At 34.3% G+C, this 23,608-nt stretch overlaps 2 protein-coding genes and 1 long non-coding RNA gene across 6 annotated transcripts in view; 2 read left to right on the forward strand and 1 right to left on the reverse strand.

Annotated features, from left to right (window-relative positions):
• Positions 1-7,625, reverse strand: part of minpp1b (multiple inositol-polyphosphate phosphatase 1b) — a 10,256-nt gene extending 2,631 nt beyond the window's left edge. Inside the window, 4 exon segments of the mRNA NM_201100.1 lie at positions 740-870; positions 1,645-1,742; positions 1,846-2,040; positions 6,982-7,625. Coding sequence (NP_957394.1) covers positions 740-870; positions 1,645-1,742; positions 1,846-2,040; positions 6,982-7,552 — 995 coding nt within the window. The 5' untranslated portion in view covers positions 7,553-7,625.
• Positions 1-23,608, forward strand: part of LOC141376786 (uncharacterized) — a 111,372-nt gene that overhangs the window by 20,515 nt on the left and 67,249 nt on the right. The gene's annotated exons all lie outside the window — the stretch shown is intronic.
• cyth3a (cytohesin 3a) overlaps positions 19,378-23,608 on the forward strand; it is a 57,936-nt gene continuing 53,705 nt past the window's right edge. For all 4 annotated transcript variants that reach the window (XR_012387940.1, XR_012387941.1, XR_012387942.1 and 1 more), the window contains exon 1: positions 19,378-19,688. Coding sequence is in view for 1 of the 4 variants with exons in the window: in XM_001342001.9 (XP_001342037.2) it covers positions 19,664-19,688 (25 nt within the window). In the remaining 3 variants the exon portion in view is untranslated. The remainder of the gene's footprint in view (positions 19,689-23,608) is intronic.

Here is a 23,608-nt window from a genome sequence, read left to right on the forward strand (position 1 = left end):
GGGTCAGCATCAGTCCGGCTAGTGTGTTTAGTGTGTTCCACACGTCGCCTTTTGCTGGGTTAATGTCCAATCAAGTTTGCCCAATTCAGCATGTAGCTTTAGAATTTGCGAATCGATTGAAAAGATCTTTTTGTTTGTTTATTCAATAACAAATTTAAGCACAAAACTGAAGTACCCAAGTAAACAACTGAAGTCAAAAGAAAAGCCAGCTGTAATTTAGTTTTTTTCTTTTCAAATATTTGCAAACAACAGAATATCTCTATGTTGAGGGACAATTTCTGAGACTTAGTTTACATGTTGTCTGTGCACATTTAATGTTTCGGTTAAACTCTGTAGAGGAGAAAATAGACTACCCACAGGTTCGGAAAGACCTGTCCTCTCACACAGGACGCAGAACGCAAGCTCATTTCAGCTGGCTGCCACACATTTGATCTGTTTATGCGCAACTTTTTTTGGTCCAGAAATGGCCAACGTGAGGCTACAACCCAGTTAGTTTTCATTGGTGCTAATTGTTTGGCATCGGCTTGGTGTGTCCCGGCCCTTAATGATCCCAAGTGGATCATTAGAATCAGTGTTTTGTTCAGAATGCCCCATTTTTCACCAGGATTTTACAATCATGAGATTCACATTAAAACAAAGAAACAATGGTATTTGAGGCTCATTCAACTATGCCAAGGCATATCCAGATTTTATGGCACCTTTAAGTGGACAAATAAAACAGTATTAATCTCCAACTAACCTGTGGTCTTTAGCAGCATTATCAAGACGACTGAAAATATCATGAAAGAGAGGGCAGCTGGATTTGCGGTTGATGTCATGTCCATATCCCCGCTTCCAATACTGTTTTAGGTCATTTTTATACTCCAGCACCTACAACATCAATAGACCAAAAACATGTTACTGAAAAAGTGAACATGCCTTAGGGTGTAAATTACAATACAGTTGAAATGCCAGTCATGCATATAGTAGGAGCATAAATCTGATTTTTAACAAATTTTAAAAGCAGTATATTTTCTAAACTGCAAAGATTTATAACTGTGTCATCCGTTAAATAGCAAAGATGTAAGATATGCTGCATTTTTATTACAACACAATTACATGTGATGGAGCTGACAAAAGAGTGTATTAGTGGCCGTTTTTTTTTGTAATATTTTTTTCATAAACCAAATCTACCAGCTGTAAAGTGAAATACATTTTAAAACCTACTACAAAAAAAGAAACATGTTGTTTGGAGGAAAAAGTACCTCAAATCTAACTAAAAGGTAAAAGTTACTGTGAATTCCCTGACTTTATTTATGGAAATAACTACAGTCCCATTAAGCACTATGAATCACTATCAAATTGAGTACAGAACGAATGATTTGACTTCATACTTGACTATCTGATTGCATGCAAATCTTTGTACAAATAGCTTATTACTAAAAAAAATAATAATACTTATATACTTATACTTTAAATAATAAATGTACTGTTATACATTGTAAATAACTAGAAAAAATGCATGGAGACGGCTTCAACAAAACCAGTGTCATCAAATGCAGTTGATTATAATCACAACAGTGTAATTGTGTCTTTGTAATTTTTAAGGTTTTCATTAAAAATGACTTACAAAGTTATTTTTTTTTTTTTTAACAACATACGTACTTGAGCGTCGGACTCATCTAACAGTTCGCACCAAGGAGAGTATTCTGACTTGATGGCAAACTCATAAGAGCACAAAAAGAAAGCTGCCTCAGCCATATCTTGAAATAAAAAGCAAAAAAAAATCATAAAGCATGTTTATTGTAGATTATTTGAATTGACATCGACTTCAGAAATCAAAGCCATACAAAAAAGCCAAATTACCTGCCGTGATTCGATCGTATGGAATTTGAAGACGACTGGATATTTTCCTGCGCACTGAATCCATTTCTGATGAAGATTTGAAGCGCTGCACTTCCTTCAGAGCTGTTTTATTGTTTTCAACACCTTCCACAAATTTCTCACAGTGATCAAAGTATCTCATGAGTGAATCATCCACGTAATGTTGGTAATCCATATCTAGAAAACAAATTTAGTTGAACAACTGTTACCATAAAGCTTGCTGATCACAGATAAATCACCTTGTGCAGAGCTACAGTTAACAGTAGATATGTACGGCAAAAGTGCGGGAGAATGATGGGTATGGTTTCGAGATTGTCAATTGAAATTTAATGTACCCCTCTGCTTGTTTATTTGTTTAATTGTTAAAAGCTAGCTGAAATTAAATATTTCTATCAAATGTGTTTGTTTTTATAGCAATAAGTTATCATTTAAAAAGTAATACAGCATTAGTTGATACCATTTAAACTAATGTATTCTATTTATTTTGAAATATTATGAAAAAAATAGAAATAATTGTCCATGGCAACTTTAATGTAATATAGTTTGGTATAACTATCTTCGGCCTACAGCTCTTAATAATAGAATTTGACCCTTCATACGAAAGAGCTTGGACACCCCTGGCTTAGAAAGTCTTCAAATGGCAGTCGCTGCAGGAGGGCGGTGCAATGATATTATGTAGCACATGAAAATAGTTCCTAGCTGAGTTACTAGGTAACATAGCTGCACAGTATCATTAGCCGCGTTTCCACTATCGCGCCTAGAGCGAGCGAGCCAAGGCCAGTCGCGTTTCCACTGTCACTTCCAGGGCCTAGGCCAAATCGGGGCTTTCTTGGGGCCAGCGGCCGGCCTTTTTCGGCCCGCCAAATACCTTGGGCCAAAGAGGGCCAGCCGGGGCTTTGGGGCGGAGGGAAAGGAGAGGCGGGCACAGTTTTCCGATCGAACACGAGTACACGCCAAACACATAAACAAATAAATAAATAAGGGAAAGAAAACATCTGGAACAAAATATAGGCTAAGGTCTTTTTGCGTATGATCGCCCTTATGTTTCTCTCTTTTAAATGTAAGGCTGTTGCATTAAATAATAAAGTAGTTTTAATTTATAAGTGACTTTTCTTTGCTGCGTCCTCGATGATTCAATAATAATATTTACACTATATTAAAGACACAATAGACAGTAAAGGTTTTCAAGAGTTTTTGTCAAGTTTAAAAGGTGTGTTTGTGTGCATTTAGATGCCTGTGTGTGTGTGAGACCGAGGAAAAGAGCGCTCCCTTTATAGCTCTGTTAATGCCGCGAGTGTCTTTTTTCTTTTCTTTTTTTATTGTTTTAATTTATTTTGAACATAATACACTATATGAATATAACAGAACGACATTAAACTTTACAAATTTTGTGTCCACTTTTGTAGGCTCAAAACAATAGTGTCATATAGATAAAATAGCCTAAGCTATATTGAAATAATTTAAAGAATTACAAATATCAGATATAATAAAATCACATTAAATAAATAAACCAATATAAAACTAATAAAAGCTGGCTATAACAATTAGGTACTATATCAAACTGTTTTAAAGCCATATTAAACTTTCGTTTTTCAAAAGCCTCTCTGAAAAAAAAAAAAGATTTTAAATATTGTGCCTCCTGGAGCCATGGTACGACGGCAAAGTTCCTTAATAATTATTACGTCTGAATAAGGGTATAGTTCCTTGACAGATCAGCCTAGAAGTTAGAAATTTTTCATTTTCTATCAGTCTATGTACACAAGTATGAAAGTGTCAAGCTTTAAACAGGTAAATTATCACGCCTCTTTTTTTTCTTTACATTTTTGAGTGAGAAGCTAATGGTCTAATCCGATTCAATGATCTAAGCTAAGCTAAAAGTGCTCCTGCCAGGCCCAGAAATTGGCTGAATGGTTTGAAAAATGGTAAAACTCAACTGTTTAATTTTAGTGTAGTTGTACAATGAGCCTGTAATGAGTGTTCCTTTAAGATTTTTATATTATCCAATATAATTAGTGAAAAAACTGGTTCACTAATTAAATAAGATTTGTGCTGATTTTCAGTAAGTGCATTTGCCTTAAAACCAAACGAAAGATATGCATTTACATAAACTCAAACCGATATATGATAATGACATTTTCCTAAACCTAATTATGTAAGTGTTTCATTTATTACCTGATAATTCATTAGTTAACAAACTAGGCTTTAGGGAAAACCGCACAGTGAAATTGTAAATATTATAGTTCCTCTATTTATTCAAATGTCTATGACATTCTTCAGTGGAAAAAAAGACAATATTCTGAAAAACACTGCTGTTTAGTGGCCATACAAAAGAAATCAATAATGATTTTGCTACTAATTTAAAAAAAAAAAATTCTGGTGTGTTCTGCAGGTGAAAGACGTCATATACTTACAGCACATGTTTAGAATAGCATAAGGGCGAGTATAAGTTAAAGGTTGAAGTTTTTTCCCTTTTTCTTAGTGAATTTCCCTTAAGATATGCCAAGCCATTTATAATTTAATCTACAAATCTAATCTGTATGTGATATTTCAGTTTTGTTTCCATTTACATCTTATATCAGCTCTTTCTTTTTGACTAATATGCATTTCAATTGTGAATAGGACATTGTTTATATGCTGGTAGGATTCATTGTAAGGTTCTAACAAATACAATATGTACTACGTCAAACCTTTATAGCGGATATTTGATGGACAGATCCCCATTAAAGCCAAGAACAAAAACTGGAAACAATAAAATAGCGATGAGCAGGTCTACAGACTTACAGTAAATGGTGGGGCTGGGACATGACCAAAAATCTAAACCTCAATTTTTTGCTCTACAGTGTGATTTTTTAATTACTTTTTATTTTTTCCACCTCATAGTTCTTTATGTTATCACTTCTGTATCGTTTCATTATGTCATCATACTGTAAGTGTATGCAACTATTAACATTTTTTTTGGTGAAATAGCAAGTTTCTATTCTTTATGATTTTAAAATAATAATAGGGGAAAAATATTTACTGTTATTTGATGAATACCTTAAATTGAAATCGAAGTACACATTGCTTGAAATGAAGACGTTATGAAAAAAAGTTTTCAGATTTAAAAAGGTTTTTCAGTTTTTCCATTAACAAAATTGCAAACAAAATAAATAAATATTTTATTGTCAAAAGTGGAAAATATCCAGAATCTCTCGCAAAACATTAATGAATTAAAATTATTAAGACAGATTTTAGTGATGCTGGCAGTTGACGACCCCTTACAAATAAGGGAATAAGTCAAGAGAGAAAGTAAGTGAAGCTTGACAGACACATTATAGCTCATTTATTATTAAATACAAAAGAACTACTGCTACTAATAATCTGTCAGGCTTCTAAATATTAATTACATTGTCTGTGTTCGCTCAAACTGATTTGCTGAAGTGGAAATGCGGATGATACATGAGCATAAGCATTTGAATCATTCTCTTTTTTGTTGTCAGGATGAAGTGCATGTGAATTCTCTCACTGAGCTGTCGGTGAAACTCTCAGGTAGGTCTGTCAATATGATCAATATATCGACAACACATGTACACAACCTCAATCATTTTTGGTGATGCAATACATATCGCCCATACTTAAAAAACAATTCTAGCAACATTTTAGCTGATTGTGCAAAATCTTTATCGCTATTGGAGGTGTCAGTATGGTTTTAAAAACACTATAGTATTTCAAATATAATTTACTTTATTATTTTTTAATTTCGGCGACGCAGTGGCGCAGTAGGTAGTGCTGTCGCCTCACAGCAAGAAGGTCGCTAGTTCGAGCCTCGGCTTGGTCAGTTGGCATTTCTGTGTGGAGTTTGCATGTTCTCACCGCATTCACGTGGGTTTTCTCCGGGTGCTCCGGTTTCCCCCACAGTCCAAAGACATTCAGTACAGGTGAATTGGGTAAGCTAAAATTGTCCGTAGTGTATGTGTGTGAATAAGTGTGTATGGGTTTCCCAGTGATAGGTTGCAGCCGGAAGGGCATCCGCTGCGTAAAAACTTGCTGGATAAGTTGGCGTTTCATTCCGCTGTGGTGACCCCTGATTAATAAAGAGACTAAGCCGAAAAGAAAACAAATGAATTTTTCATTTCATTTATGATTATTTATTATTAGGATATGTGTTTTCACAATTTAGGTGCATCTCAAATTGCATACTTATGCACTATTCTACACCATTTTGTAGTACAAATAATGTAAGTAGTGTGTTCACACTGAAAACTCTAAAAATAATAAGAGCATTTTAATTACCCGGATAATGCACTTATTCAACCAGTAAAATGAAGTGTGAAACGATTGACACTTCACGCACTCAACGACCGCACGTAGCGGAAGGGGCAGAGCTTTTGGGCACTTATGTTGGATTACTATATTTATTTCAGATTGTGAAAGTAAAATTCTCCTACTAGAGTAATGCCGTCTCCTGATACTGAATGCGGTTATTCTCATGGCAGGTATTATTTGGTAGCTTGGTCATTTATTTAATTTTTTTGGCCTCCGACAAACGTCATCAGGGAGACGGTTTGAATTTTCGCTTAGTAAAAAAACAAACAAGTGTTCTATTTGGGACAACACTACATATACTATGTTGTTGAGTGTGTAAGTGCATAAGTACAGAGTGCATAAGTGCAGAGTGTATAGTGTGCCATCTGGGATGCAGCTTCTGATTCTAATGCGTAATTATTAAATTGTCCAAATTGCTATAATTTAAATATTCTTAAGAATAAAATATTATGTGCTCTTATAGAAAAAGAAGTGTACTTGCATTGTGATATTATATTGTCATTATGGCATTATATAATAAGTGGCATAAAATGGTCTTAAAATGACCAATGTCTTACAATAAAATAGTTTATCGCAATGTGTTTTTGTGGATATTGTGACAGGCACTCTCAGGTGCTTAGTTTGTTTGTCAATAATATGTTTTAAAAGCAATAGCATTTGAACACAAATTTTAACAAATTTGTTAAAAATTAAACACCCATAATTCACGCAAAGCATCATGGGAGCGTATGAAAATTGATTTTTGATTAATTGTGAAAACGGCTTGCCATATGCTATGTTTAAAGTGTTCAGCTAGTAAGGAACTGAGCCTACCTTGAACATCCCAGAGTCTGTGAAGACCCTCTTGAAAGGCTTTGACACTATCAACACAGCGGTGTTTGGAGCTAGTCATGAACTCGATGCGATTGGCACGGAGGTGATCAGCAGAAATCAAAGTGGGGAAGGACTTTGCCAGTCTCATGGCCAAATGCCTATGGTCATCTCGTCCTTTCTCCACTAGTCTGCCGTCCATGTCTTCAGTGTACCACATCTTCCATGTCTTTAAGTCATTTAGCCATGATGAAGCTGAACGCAGCGAGTCAGACTTGACCAGATCAAACAGTTGCGCGATCTTTCTCACATTTTTGGTGGTCGGATAGCGTGTCCCGTGACGTATCACAGACACCATATGGATGGCACGGCAGTCTAGGGAAGGGGGAGCCACCTGCGATTTGTTTACAAACAGAACGTCATCTAATAAATGTGGGTTCACTTCCTCGTACCTGCCTTTTGTCCCAAAGTAATGTGCTATCGATGGGACCGTTGGTCTGGCGAGTTTACTTAACGATAAACCAACCATAATGCTCAAATACGTAGTAATAAAATTCAAGAAGAAAGCTTTCATTTCTGGATGTGCGATATCTGTTCCTGATCAAAAACCCAAACCTGTTGCTTGTTCACCTGTGCATTCAATCAATGCCAAAACCCATAAAAGTCCTGCCGGCTATGACGCGCCGTATCTGTGAAGCCTCCCTCAAAACTGACAGAAAACTGAGAACTTCCGGGTTAAAACACAACATTATTTGCAGGTAAGCGATAAAACACTGAAATCTATATATGTGACTGATAATTATTTAACCATATAATGCAATAAAACATTCAAGAAAGAATGAAATTGTATGCTTGAAAAGATTTCGTGACAAAAGAAAGCAATCCTGTGCTACACTAGATGGCGGTGTTGTACATTATTTTAGTGCAGTTAACCCTCTGATGCAGCTTCAATAATTCCGAGTCTTACCTCTATTTACCTTTTCTAAAATTACAGCTTTGTTGCAAAAGGACTCTGTTGCAGTGCCTTATGTGATGGCATTTTTATGTAAATGAAATTTGGTTCTTACCCAACACATGTAAAAACTAAATGAAGAAAATCACATTTAAACATTTATAGATATTCTCCAGTTAAGTATTTTGCAATTACCCTCACTCCATGACATTCTGACTAGACATTCTTGATTTTATCAAATGATCTGAGGCCAAAATAGGTATAAGATTGTAATATTTGATTTTCAATTAGGCCTATATGAAAAATATATTGATTTATATATATATATATATATATATATATATATATATATATATATATATATATATATATATATATATATATATATATATGTGTGTGTGTGTGTGTGTGTGTGTGTGTGTGTGTGTGTGTGTATATATATATATATATATATATATATATATATATATATATATATATATAAAAATAAATATATAAATACATATATATATATATATATATATATATATATATATATATATATATATATATATATATATATATAACTTGTTACTGTTGGCTAAATATCATATTGACAAAGGTACTGTAAAGGTTTTGTAGATGCTAACATCTTTTTTTTTAAAAAGAAAAAAATTAATTCTATTTTAATTATATTAAGATATCACAAATGTAAGGTGACAAGGGCTTTGTTGAAGTACTTTGCACTTCCTCTTTGTTGCTGTTGTGAGCATTCAAACTGTAAGAAATTAGACACCTTCCCCTCTAAATGGTGAATTGATGTTGATTTCCCAAAGGGCTGAATTATGAGAGAAAAGAGAAGTCAACAGTTTGTTGTCTCTGCATTGCTTGAGGTGACTACATCTCGACCAAAGCATAACAATTGTAGAATGGGGATGGATGTGGTGCACAGAGAACCATCTCAGCAATGGTGTTGAAACTACATTAACATAGAGAGATAGAGCGAACAGCTGGGTCAACAGCCAAGGAGCAACTTCATTAACATCTAAAACAGTATAAAGGTTTGAGTTTAAGAATGTTCTGACTGCAGTGAACCCAAGGTACTGCGCAGTACTCCCGTGTATTTTGAGACTGCTATGCTGAATAAACTTCTTCAATGAGATCTTCCAATTATGGATTAGAGAGCTATACCTGTTTGTCAGAGAGGGCCACCTCAAATGGTACGCAATGCAATCTGGTGATCAAAGTGAGAGATGTTCTCCTGGGAAACCCCATACAAACCTCACATTAACCAGCAGCATGTCTTATCCATGTTTCTGATGAAGCTGCTTGCCCATCCAACAGATGTCCATCATTGCATCAGAGGCCTGGCTCATGATGAAAAGTCATTTGTTCTTCCTCCCTTCATGGTACCGAATGTGCAGTCTGATCTTAAGTGGGATGTGATTGCCAGGTGGCTTTAGCAGTTAGTTTTGAGGTAGACACCATCCCTTCAATCTCAAAGCCCTCAAATGGGGATTGATCATGGTAAAATATATATATATATATATATATATATATATATATATATATATATATATATATATATATATATATATATATATATATATAATGAGGAGCTCACTAAGGTTTGGAAGGCACCTTTTATTGCCAGAGGGTTGAGCACTTCTGCTTTAATTATCCTCAATGTTGCGGTGGCCCAGGCAAACAACTGCTTCCTCACATATCTTTGGTCCCTCTGTGGGAACCTGGGAATTAAGTCAACCCTTGCTTCTTCTTTGGGACGCAATGCCTCTAGAGTCAAGTGCTCTCACTTTCTCTTGATGCACCACTGCTCGTACACAATGCTCGTACATTGTTCCATTGTCCCTTTAGCATGGAGTCTGGCAGCCTGTTTGGCACTGCCCAGCCTGTCTCTCTAGCTAATTTGGACGATCCAACTCTGCTATACAATTCAGTTAACCAAACAGACTCCCATGATTAGGAGCTTCTTTTCACAGCTGTCAACCCTTTCAACCATTTTTACATGGGAAACGTGTTGCTCTATGCTAGGAAGTTCTCTAGATGGTAAACTTAACAGAGCTTCTCCATATGCCAAAGAACATCTGTGGGCCTCAGCAGGTGCTGGAGAAGCTTTGACAGAAAACTTTATGGCAGCTTTACTGTGGTTTCTGTGAACAAGGAAGCCAAGAAATGGAAGTCTATGGGCCGAACTGTAACCACCTATTTATTTTTAATGTGGATGTTAGTGGAAGAATCTTCTAGCTTAGCAGTTTGAGGAATTCTGGGGCAAGCTTGTCAAGGAGCTCTGAGTATCTCAGTTTTAAAAATAAAATGTTATTGGATGGTGCAGTAATAATTTGAATGAAATTATTTACAATATAAATCCATAAGTGAGTAGTTCCATCTCAAGCTAAAGCACCAGAGGCAGCCAACGCATACCAGCCCTGCAATGCACTAAGGCTGGAGAACTATTAAAAACTATATGTTTACAATATGTACATATCCCAGGGGAATAGTTCCACAAGACATTAAAATATAGCTTTAAGCCAGGCTACAGACCAGCCCTGCAAGATAAGGCTGGAGGAATAAATTAGCAGCACATGTCAGGCTGACCCTCCTGAAATTCAATTATAAATCATACAAATTAATAGTGTTGATTGTCCCCAAACTTCCTGGAGGGCTAGTGTCCTGCAGGGTTTAGCTCCAATCCAGATCTCACAAACACCTCCTGAACATGCTAATCAAGCTCCTAGGTGTAGACCATTTCAATGTGGGGATGTCACTGGCCCATGAACATTCCCATCAAATCAAGCTATTCTATCAACAAGCTCTATTAGCCTTTAAACTGATTTTTAACCAAAATTTCTCACCCCACAAAATCCATTTCATGAAATTATGCAGACATTAAGATAAATATAAAATCTTTTTGGGAGGGTAAATGGTTTAACAAAAACATTATTTTTGTTTCTGATCTTTTTAATCGTTACGGGGATCTATATCTGATGAAAGCAGCTCTTAGTTATGAGGCTTGTTCCGAACAATTGTGACAGCTATGCCTAGGAGTAAAATCTATTCTTAATAATGAATGTAATAATAAGTTCATATGTCAATTGTCCAAGTCACATAACTCAATTATTCCTAGAGGAAAGTTGTTGGGGTTTTATAATTGTTAATAATCAATGGAGGAAAACATGGTTACCATATAAATTCTGTATTCCTAATAAAATAAAACAGGTGCACTTAAAAATTGTGCACAATATTTACCCATGTAATGCACTTTTATTGAAATATTGTGATGTTACTGATATTTGCACCTTTTGTAAGGATGAGTGTGAAGACATTTGTCACTTGTTTTTTTGTGCATCATTGTTTTGGAATGATTTAAGTTCATATTGCTTTTCCAAGATTAATATGAGTGGTAATTTGCACCTTATGGACATTATTTGTTATTTTGCAAACCAAAACAAGTCGCTACTGTGAAATTTCTTATACTTGCTGGGAAATTTTTCTTTCATAAACAGAGGTTCCTTAAAAAAATTCAATCTGTATAGACTCCCTATGTGAAATAGAACATTCAATTAAATCACCAAATCTTTGTCTTTTTATTGCATTATTATTTCTTTAAAATAATGTAAAGTAATTTTTCGTTTTGCTCTTTATCTTGTGTGTCTAATGTGTAAATTGTTTAAAAGAACTGTTCTATTTTACTGTAATTTAAGTTGTATTATACAATTTCTTGAAATAAGTTGGCGGTTCATTCCGCTGTGGCGACCCCGGATTAATAAAGGGACTAAGCCGACAAGAAAATGAATGAATTTCTTGAAATGAATAAAGTTATCAAATTATTTCATGACTGTAACGAGGCAATTCAATCATAACATAATGTTAAAACAGCTATTATAACATTATTTATCAATCAGTGGTTCTTTTTGTCATCTCGAAAGCTATAAAAATAAAAAATGTAAAACAGCAAACACATTGGGACCATTGTTTTTTGATTACGTACCTCATAATGATCTATACAGTAGGTGAAACTTTCAGGCAGGCGTGTTTTAGAGTTTGAGTAAAAACTCTGCAAGGACACCAGTCCTCCAGGACAAAGACTGAAGACCCTGGTTTAGAGGGCTGCTCAACATTGTTCCTGGATATCCCCCTGCAGAGTTCAGCTCCAGCCCTGTTCAAACACACCTGAGCCAGTTTATTAGGACCTGAACAGCACTTGATAATAATTAGGCAGGTGTGTTTGATATGGGTTGCATAGATCTTCAGCAACAGGGTTGGTGACCCTTGCACTATATGATCATTGCAGCATGTATTGTAAGGTAATGTTAAAAAGCTCCTTTTCATATTCAGATCATCAGAGCTCATTACCTTGAACCAGTCATGGACAATATCATCTCATTCACCTGTAGTTTCAAGCAATCCAGAGTAAAGTAGTAATATTCTAATGTAAAGTAGAAATGGAGCGAAATCTGATTTTTACTTTCAACTCTACACTTGCTCACTTTGTTGCAATGAAGTTCAACCCGTCTGAGGTATTCTTACTGGATGCAGATGTCAGAGTCCTTCAGATTTTGTTGCTTCAACCACACCATTGCTTGCTTCACATGGTACTTGCCCTTAAAAAAAAAAAAAAAAAAAAAAAAAAAAAAAAAAAAAGCTGTTAGCTGTCTAAGATGTAGTGAGTTTGTGGCATTTCGAATTTTTCATCATTGTTTTCCTCAAAGCTCCACATGAGGGCGACAGATATCTTTAGATGTCTGAACGGGTTACTTTAATAAAATTGTCTGATGAATTTTGGAAACAACAAAAGCAGTTGGTCATAATTACAAAAAGACAAGCGTTGTCCTGTATCTGACAACTTACCTAACTAAAGTGTGTAATGGTTTTTTACATACCAAAGCAGTTTTTCAGGTAAATTCATGTTAACTTAAGAAAGAAACCAGTTTGGAACAAGTGCAGGATGAGTAAATAATGACAAAAGTTTCATTTCTGGGTGAGTTATCCCTTTTACTGAGATCAATCCTTGATCAATATCATATTGTTTATTTAGGCTATGGAGGACTGTAACTGTGACTGAGCCATGCTTCTCCAGGGCTTTTTCTCCATCTGTTTGCTTGCTGCCTTTGGCTTGCTTAGTTTGGGGATTGAAACATATTTACAATTCTGATTTATGTTGTAATTAACTTTTTGAACAATTCTTGACTGTAACTGAGCTTTTTTAGCAATACTTAATTATTATATCTAGTTTCTGAACTGAACCATAGCAACACTAAAGAGTTTAGCTAGCAGAATTTATATTAGCTAAATGGCTACATTAGCAAATTAATATTATTTTTTTCCAGTTGTTTCCCTTTTGTTCCTGATTTTCCAAAAAATGACCTGTGATAATCAAGGCTTTAATAGATTCAATATAGGCCGGACTGATATCACCAAGTTGAAGGTCTAAATTCACAGCTATGTTTGTTTGTTTTCTATATACATTTATATGGTCATCCCAATAAAAAAATTAAGAACCTAAAAATATTGTAATATTTTATTACATTAGGTTTATACTGTGTTTGTACTTTATAGCATCATATAACTAATACTAGTACCCAAGCAAAATGCTAAATTAAGCTAAGAAATGGAACAACAGCCAGTATCATGTTGATGTTTAACATGAAACCCACAGAATGCTGATAAGCCAAGAAACAGTGTCTCACCGATTTGCATGTCGGCACAGGTATATGTGGTGTTCTTCACATAAACATTTATGAGGGTTATGCCCATTGTTTATGATATCAGCTCCTGCCAGCAAGCAAATGCAAGTGACTTCCATAATGACTTCCTCTTGCTTTTAAATTGCTGACCTTGCATAAAAAGTAAACATGGGACCATATTAAGTAAAAATGTTTCTTAAACTGCTTTAAAAATGTATCAGATATATTTTTTAAATGTTTTGCATAAATTTGCTAATTAACCTCAGTCCTGATCAAAACTACTAAATGTTTTAAAAAATTTCAGGATTTTACCTGTAGTTGCCAAGTTCACTAATGATGTCACTGATTTGGTGGAAAAACACTCAAAATGACATATTTTTAATATAAAAAGTAATTGTTGACTGGACTTTTTACCTTTTACCACAGTCTTGGACATGTGAACAATTAGTAACAACACTGTCTTTGATGTGTTTCATTTTTGTCCCTAATTCACTGTTGGTGGCTGTTTTTGCCCCATTGACTTCCATTATAACCACATTTTAAGGTGCATAAATATACAATCCTTGTTTTTATTTACTCCATAAAGTTCTGAGAGTTGATATACATATTTTGATTTTCTCAGACTCCTCAAGGTAAGTGCACAAAGGTCACTCTCACTCTTTCACACTCTCAGACACACACTTTAATTTGCTGTTATGCTCTATATAAAATTCAAAAACTAAGCTTTCATGCACAGGTCTATCTAAAGGGTTAATGATGCCAATTGATGATGAACAGTGAAAATGACTAATTGTAATCTCTTCCTAACAGGGTAAACCACCAAAAATTAAAAATGCATGATTATATGGTGTCATGGTTTTTTTAACAAAAAATTTGGTAATAGTGGAATCAATGGGGCAAAAACAGCCACCAACTTTAAATTAGGGAGAACAAAATGAAAATCAGTTAAAAACAATGACAATGCTGATTCACAAGTTCAAGATTTTATTCACCAAATCAGTGGCATCATTTATGAATTTGGCAATTAAAGAATTGAAATCCTGTATTTTTTCTAATTTTGATCAGTACCGAAGTTTAGTAACAGATTTATACAAAAAAAAAAAAAAAAAAAATTCTGAGAAAAAAACATTACCTTATGCATTTTTAAAGCAGTTTAATTTAGTGAATGTTTTCATCCCTAACCTAAAAAGGGTAGTACATTTGCCCAGTGTGTATTGTTGAGGTTTTTGTTTTGTTTTGTTTAATTTTCTCAAAACATGTCTCAAAATAAGATTTGTCACCAAAAATCATCCTGCTAGCTGAAACACAGAAAAAGTTAAGATCGAAATTAAGACTCAAAATCACTCCAGAGTGGATTAAAGCATCCTAAACAGCACATAAGCGATAAATAGTTGGTCTTGTGGAGTGCAAAAAATTTGATTGCAGGGGAATGTGTTTATTAAGGAATACAAGATAATTACTTTAAATACAAGGGAGAACTAATGAATTATGAATGACTGGTTAGTTAGTGTATTTCTTTCCTGTGACCCTTTTTTATCGTCTATGTATTTCTAGCACACTGAAAATATTATTTAATCACATAACTTTTTTTAACCTTTTTTGCAGAATATATATTTTTAATTAAACTTTATGTAAAGGACAAAACTGTGATTTTGTGAAATCTGTGTTTTTGCAAAGTTACATTACCAGTAACTGTCTTATATGATGAAAAGCTTTTCCTTTGTTTCTTTGACAAGTTAAACAATGTGTCTTCAGAAAGAGAAACAGTCAAACAGTTAAGTCACTATACACAGCGCACACACGACACTGTAAAAAAAAACATCTGTAAAATTTACAGTATACAAATGGCAGCTGTAATTACTGGAATTTAACCTTTAAAAATACAGTATGAATAAATTTCTAAATAATACAGTAAATGACCGTATTTTGTACTTTTTTGCCATACACAAATGTTTTGAAGTACTAGGATCTACACAACATAATTTTGTTACACAGACAAAAACACAACTGTAAGCAGGTGTGGATGAGATTCATTTGATGAAGCAAAAACACATCAGAAACAACTTTTCCCAAGCAGAGAACAAGCGTAGTAATTAAATATGCTTTCATAAAACCACTAAACATTATAATGGTAACACACATAAAAATTATTTATCAACATTATATTTCTCAACATAACCTCAAAAGTGTATAACTCAAGAGAAAAAAAAAGTTGAAGTCAGAATTATTAGCCCCCGTTTATTTTTTTCCCAATTTCTGTTTAACAAAGAGATTTTTTCAACACATTTCTAAACATAATACTTTTAATATTTCATTTCTAATAACTGAGTTTTTTTTATCTTTGCCATGATGACAGTAAATAATATTTTACTGGATATTTTTCAAGACACTTCTATACAGCTTAAAGTAACATTTAAAGGCTTAACTAGGTTAATTAGGTTAATTATGCAGGTTAGGGTAATTAGGTAAATAAACGATGGTTGGTTCTGTAGACAATTAGAAAAAATATAACTTAAAAGGGGCTAATAATATTGACCTTGAAATGGGTTCTAAAAATTAAAAACTGCTTTTACTCCTCCAGAAGAAAAAATAGTATCCGACATACTGTGAAATATTTTTTGCTCTGTTAAACATCATTTGGAAAATATAAAAAAGATTAAATCAAAGGGGGGCTTATAATTGACTTTTCTTTTATAATTAGCTTATAAAAGTTTCATGCAGGAAATTCATGGAAACGGATTTACTATAGCATTTTTACTGTTTTTTTTTTTTATCGTTGAAATCATGGACATTTTGCGTGTATGTGTAGTGGTACAGGAGAATGGGTCACATTAATTATTATTATTTGTAATTATATTTTTATCATTATGTGAAAAATTCTACATGTATTAAAAATATAAAGTAAATATAAATACACCAAATTCTATTTCATATTAATTTAAATCTACAAGACCAATGTCATGTTGCTGTAGACAGGCTGAACAGGTTTTCTTCAAACGGCCTGTTGTCAGCTGTTTTAAGAGACTGACAGTACAGTCGATTCAGCACCGGAGCTTCAATAATGAACCAAATATTTTTGTTTGGTGGTCATGAACTGGGTGTTACAAGTAGGAAAGATTTTTGCCCTTGAAAAAAGGGAAAATGCAAACAGCTTTCTCTTCCTGAGCTTCAGCGGATATCTGTTTCCCTCACAGGATGTCATTCCCACCCTGAAGCCCCTGTTTTCCCTGCACCTACTGCACAGTCGTTCCCTCACGCACATGGCCTGATCGCAGAACATTGCATTCCGCTCATCTGATTTCCTCATATGCAGTTATCTTACATAACATCCTCAGATGGGATCATTTAAATAATTCATATGTCAGTTTAAGGAACATATGGACAAAACTCTGTGCTTGCCTTGAACAGATCCTTTGACTGAGTTCTGCCAGCAGCAAAAAACAAAACCTGTCATGACTCAAAAAGAGAAGGGCATTCAAATCAATGCAAACGAAGTCAAATGTCAGAGGCTGTTTTTGCTTTGAAGAGACAGTCGCATTCTTGACCTGTTAAATAAATGTTGCATGATTTTTCAAAATGACGCACACACCTTTCTCTTAAAGAGATAGTTCAAACAAATGATTTGAAATCTGTCATTATTTAAATTCACTTGTCCCAAAACTGAGTTTTTGTTGAACACAAACGAAGATATTTTGAAGAATGTTCAGTTATTTGTTTGCATGTCAATTGCTGCTTTTTTAACATTTGCAAATACTTCAAGTATTTTGTTTAATGAATATATAAAAGCACTTGAGTGTAAGTAAATGTTGAGGATTATTTTCACTTTTGGCTGAACTGTCTCTTTAAGATGAAACTTTTTGGAAAAATCATGATCTCAGTCTACCAGGTAAATTGTGTGACTAATATTGCCTGACATGCGGTGTCCGGAAAACAGGCAAGTTCCTGTCCTTTGTACAGTCATTGTAGGACCAGGCAGGAATTATCCACCTATTGCTGACATCACTCTTGCATATACGCTCAATCAGGATATTGCATATTTGGGGGATATTTTGTCATTAATTTAGCCTCTTAAAATCAACAAATCTTAAGACATAGTTACAATAGTTACATAGATAATCTTAATTCAGTTTCAGTTATAGAATAAACTCTTTTGTAAAACTACTGTATGTAATTAAATAAAATATAAAAAAATATATATCAGTAAATTAATTTGATTATATAAAAAAAATTTAATACTGAATATTTGTACCAAGCTTACATTTTCAAAGCTTCTATATATCTCAGGAATAATCATTGAAGTGTCAATAGAGACCAAAACTCAAGGTTACTTCATTTTTCATATTCATATTTCATACTTCATTTCATGCTTAACAAATGGATTGTAACTATAAAAACAATTTATCACTTATAAATAAATTATATATATATATATATATATATATATATTTTTTTTTTTTTTTTTTTTTTTTTAACTATTAATAAAGGGATAATTATTTAAAATAATTCATTCATTTTCCTTTGGCTTAGCCCCTTTTATTCATCAGGGGTCGCCACAGCAGAATGAACCGCCAATTTATCCAGCATATATTTTACACAGCGGATGCTCTTCAAGCTGCATCTTGGTACTAAACAACGCGAACAAAGGGAGAACATGCAAACTTCACACAGAAATGTCAACTGACTTAGCCAGAACTCGAATCGGCAACCTTCTTGCCGTGAGGCGACAGTGCCAACCACTGTGCCTCCTAGCCACCCCTTAAAAATAATTATAGAGAATTCATTCATTTTCTTTTCGGCTTAGTCCCTTTATTAATCTCGGGTTGCCACAGCGGAATGAACCGCCAACTTATCCAGCATATATTTTACTCAGCGGATTCCCTTCCAGCTGCAACCCATCACTGGGAAACATCCATACACACTCATTCACACTTATACACTACGGATAATTTTAGCATACTCAATTCACCTATAGTGCATGTCTTTGGACTTGTAAAGGGAAACCGAAGCACCCGAAGGAAACTTACACGAACACGGGAGGAACATGCAAACTCCACACAGAAATGCCAACTGAACCAGCCGGGCTTCAAACCAGCGACCTTGCTGTTAGGAAACAATACTAACCACTGAGACTCTGTGCCACTTCTTAAAAATAATAATAGGAAATAAATAACGTAGTTATTTATTTTTCCTCATGTAGGCTAGTTTTAAATCAGGTTCTTTCTTCTGTTGAGCACAAAAGAATGTATTCTGAAGAATGCTGGTAAGCACCCATCCACAGGGCAAAAAACTTTAAAGGTCAAGTAGTGCCAGCTACATTACCAGCATTCTTCAAAATATCTTCTGCGTTCAACAAAAGAAATAAACTCTAATAGATTTTGTGCAATAATTATGACATAATTATTATTGGTTTTTAGTTGAACTATCCCTTTAATTATTGTAATTATATCAGCCATATTGTAATGTCATACATCATATTGTAATTTACTCATAGCATATAGCTTAATTTGATTTGTATTTTGTAATTAAATTATAGCTTACTTTCAACAGCATCCCATCAAAACATGATTTTGCAAAGCTTTTTTAGCAGATTTTTCTATTTTAAAAACATTAATAATTGTATTTTACTGACTTGTCCTCGAAACATGTCTTCAGACTAAGTATAGAGAGCAGCAGGATGCATTCACTTATGAACAGTCATATTTTCATAGATTATGGAGATGGGCGGAGCCTCTTTTCGTCGGCTAAATGAAGCTGTTTCTCCTCACTAGAGTCTCAATGGATGAAGGCGAGTGGAAGCTGGCGTAGAGCGGTCTGCATATTCATTTGCTTCACAAGGATTTATGTCCATCTATTCAGCAATTTATGGATTATGCGAATGACATTTTGACCAGCCCCTGAACTGGTTTACGATGAGCCCAATGTGTGTCCTCCTAATGTGATTAATTTTTTTTTTTTTTGGTTTGTTTTTGTGTTTGTTTCACAAAACAGTGCTAAGGGTAGCCTAGTAATCTTAGTATAGGACGTTATTTACATCAAGTGTCTTCGCAGCATGAACATGGATGAAGACAACCGAGGTGAGGTTTCTGTTTTATTCGCAAACACAACCAGCTGTCAGTCTCTGGTTTGTCAGAAAACCAAACCACCTACATAGACAGCATTTTTGAGTGTAACAGGCGCGTGCGGTTATTTGAGAGAGCGTTTAGATGTCCATCACTAGAATGACAGCTTACTCTGTTATTTACTGTAAGATAGTTTATCCTTCTTCAGTACCTAATGGCGTATGTTTAAGAAAGTGAACTTTACAAAATTTCTACAATTCCCACTTTTAATAGGTTCAATGATTTAAAAATCGTTTGTTCATACTTTTAACAGTTTTATTTTTATTAAACGTGTTTAATTTTACGCGGAATGGCGTATAGTGTTGTTATTATCGTCGAAACGACGCGTTATCGCTGTGTTTTAATGAGAATTTGAATATCGTCTAATTGCCGGAGCTGTTCATATGGCTGTTCATATGTAGGTCGTCAGTTTGTTTGATGTGGATCCTTTGAAGTAGCTCTTGAGATGTTTATGAGTACAGTTGTGGTGCCAAGAGAGATCATGAGGCATTTAATTAGTCAAGTGCTCCTGTTTTTATAGAGAACTGTATAAATGTATTAATTAAAAACACTACTTTTAGAATTCTCCAGTTTGAGGACTGTGCTGTAGAAGCAGCACTGACCTTTTGCGCAATTACGAGAATGATGATGCTTGGGTTATACATCAGACCAACATCTTTCATTTAAAATGGTTCCATCTTTTAGCCTAGAAGATGGTAATCACAACAATATCATATTTTACATACAAACTTTCACAGAATTTTTTAAATAAAAAAAAAAATAAAGAGCATAATAAAAAATACTTTTATGCTGCAAAAATGGTTTCTCTTGTGTTTTTCATCCAAATTTTGGCAAACTTTTTCAATAAGTGGCAGGAAGACGTCTACCGACACTGGTGTAAACCTCAAAAGCACGCTATGGTTAACCCAGAGCAAATACCTTAAAACTTTGTTACATTTTACCACGTGTTATTTTGTGCACCGTGCCCCCCTAAAGGAAGAAAAAAAGGGCAAGTTTGTTTATTTAAATCTTATTTGCTAAGGAAAATAGCTTAATAAAAAGCAGAAGCTAAAGAGTTTTTTTTTTTTTTTGTCACTGAACACACATGAACACAGTATAATATGTAGAGCATTTTAATAGATCCGCTTCCAATTTAAATGATTCACTCAGCTTTAAATGCACTCTGGGTTAACACTTTATAGGTTTGCTCAATATATAAGCATTTTACATATTACATTTCATTAACCCTGCAGGGACAGGACGTCAACATTAAATCATATTGACTTTGTACCCCAATGTACCCCAACGTCGTGGAGATGTTGAATTTTGTTTGGAAATTAAAATTGGGTTGATGTCAGAACCCAACATCAGGCCAACGTCACTGTTCAACGCCCAACCTAAAATCAACCAAATATCAACGTCGAATCATGTTACAACTTGAAGTTGTGTGGACATTACCACTATGACACCTATCAGACGTTGGATTTTGGTCACTTTCCAACACAACCTAAAATCAACCAAATATCAATGTAATTTGATGTCGTCAAATGTCAAATGAACGTTATGTTTTACTGTCTAAAGCAGCTTTTTTCATATGAAGGGCCAAAAACCAAATGTCATTAATTGAGAGCCATGGGCTGAAGATAAATATACCAAACTATTTAACATTAAAGTTGCCATGGGTATTATTTCATAATATATAATTATTAAAAAATCAATTTGAATTATATTATCTAATGCATTATAACTTATTCCTATAAAAATATAAACAACCTCATTTATAACACAATGGAGTTCAATGCTGAATACACTAGTCAAGCAGAATCTGCCTTTGGCTTGATTTATTCTTTTTGTAACTTAACAATAATACAAACAAACAAATTTTGAAATGACCATCTCTAAACCATCCCCATAATTTCCCTTCTCTTCTCAGATGGGATGGTGGGCCAAACCAAAAGTTAGCATGGGCTAACTTTGGCCCGCAGGCCCTAGTTTAAGCATCTCTGGTCTACAGTAAATGCCAACACAAGTGCAAAACTATGTAACAAAAATATGTTAGCAGAAGTAGAAATAAAGACTAAAAGTATTTCCAAACCCAAAATAGTCCACTGAGTGAGTCAATTAAACATGTGAGCAAATTCACACAATGAGTGCACTGAAAGCACTCATTGGAGAGCATCCATTTTGTCGAGTTTTAGTTAAGGGTTATCCACTGGTCATTGAAGTGCGTTTGGTGTTAAAATCTGTGCACTCTATGATGACCTGTGCTAAATTTATTACTTGATATTTGTTGGCCATTACGGACTAAAAAATGACATAGGAACATAGTTAATAATAACACACTCTAGATTGAACGTTTTAGGTAATGTAGTATGATTACTTTTATGTAATAAACTAACTTTATGATATTGATTTAATTATGACATCAGTTTTTTCCATGTTAGAGAAAAAATACAAAAGTGAAAAAAAAAATACACTCATAAGGTGCATTAAATGTTTCATCAGCATTTTCTAAATGCGGGGATTACGAAAGAACTGCTGGGAGTTGGTAACTTTATATATATATATATATATCCCAGCGGATGCCCATCACTGGGAAACATCCATAAACTCTCATTTACTCACACTCTACGGACAATTTAGCTCCCCATTTGACCTATAGAGCATGTCTTTGGACTTGTGGGGAAAATCCACGCAAACACAGGGAGAATATGCCAACTTCACACAGAAATGCCAACAGCTGAATCTAATCATGTGTATGTTCAAATGTAGTTGGCTTGAATTGGTTAGTGGGCACGTGTACTTTCTTATACCAACTTATGTCATCTGTATTGATATTAAATTTGATGCCTTTACCCTGACCGTAAGCATGTGGTTTTTGTATTATCGTGTTGACCATTGTGGGTAAATGTCAACTTGCTGGAACCTGAATTTGGACAACCCCCATTTGACTTTGAGATGAATAACATTTTTCTGCAGTGATTCTGCAGTTCAGTTATGGAATCATCTAAACAGGGATTTAAGATAATGGTAGTGATTCAGTTTGTTGATGCTACTCTTTGAGTTGTTTTGGTATATCATTGTAAAAGACCTTAAAGGCAGACATGTTCAGCACCTTTGAGCAGCCAGATTCATTGCCATGTAGATTTACAGCCTCAATCACTTTATCTGACCAAGACCAATTGTAAATGTCCACAAGAACAAGTAAGCACAAAGCCATAGAAGTACCATTAGCTCACTAGGTCTTTCCTCTTCTATCATGATCCTGAAAACTTCAAAGCTTTGGACTCAATGGCTATTTGTCTTATCTAACCGTGGGAAAAAGCAAATGGAAAAGCGTTTTCCCTCCATTTCATTGGCAGATGGTTGACTGCAAAGATAGTCTGCTGTGATGCGAAGGACAGCCCTCTTAACATTCTCTACCAGAACCACAAACTCATGTCCTTTTTAGTATACAGTTGAAGTCAGATTTATTAGCCCCCCTGAATTATTTGTCCCCCTGTTTTGTTTTCTGCCAATTTCTGTTTAACGGAGAGGTTTTTTTTTTCCAACACATTTCTAAACAATAGTTTTGATAACTCATTTCTAATTTGCCACAATGACAGTAAATAATATTTTACTTGATATTTTTCAAGACACTTCTATACAGCTTAAAGTGACATTTAAAGGCTTAACTAGATTAATTAGGTTAACTAGGCAGGTTAGGGTAATTAGGCAAGTTATTGTATAATGATGGTTTGTTCTGTAGACTATTGAAAAAATATATAATTTAAAGATTTAAAAAAATGTAAAAAATACTTTTATTTTAGCCGAAATAAAACAAATAAGACTTTCTCCAGAAGAAAAAATATTATCAGACATACAGTGAAAATTTCCTTACTCTGTTAAACATCATT

Source organism: Danio rerio, chromosome 12 (genome assembly GCF_049306965.1).
Source record: "Danio rerio strain Tuebingen ecotype United States chromosome 12, GRCz12tu, whole genome shotgun sequence".
In the NCBI taxonomy this organism is placed as follows: Eukaryota; Metazoa; Chordata; class Actinopteri; order Cypriniformes; family Danionidae; genus Danio; species Danio rerio.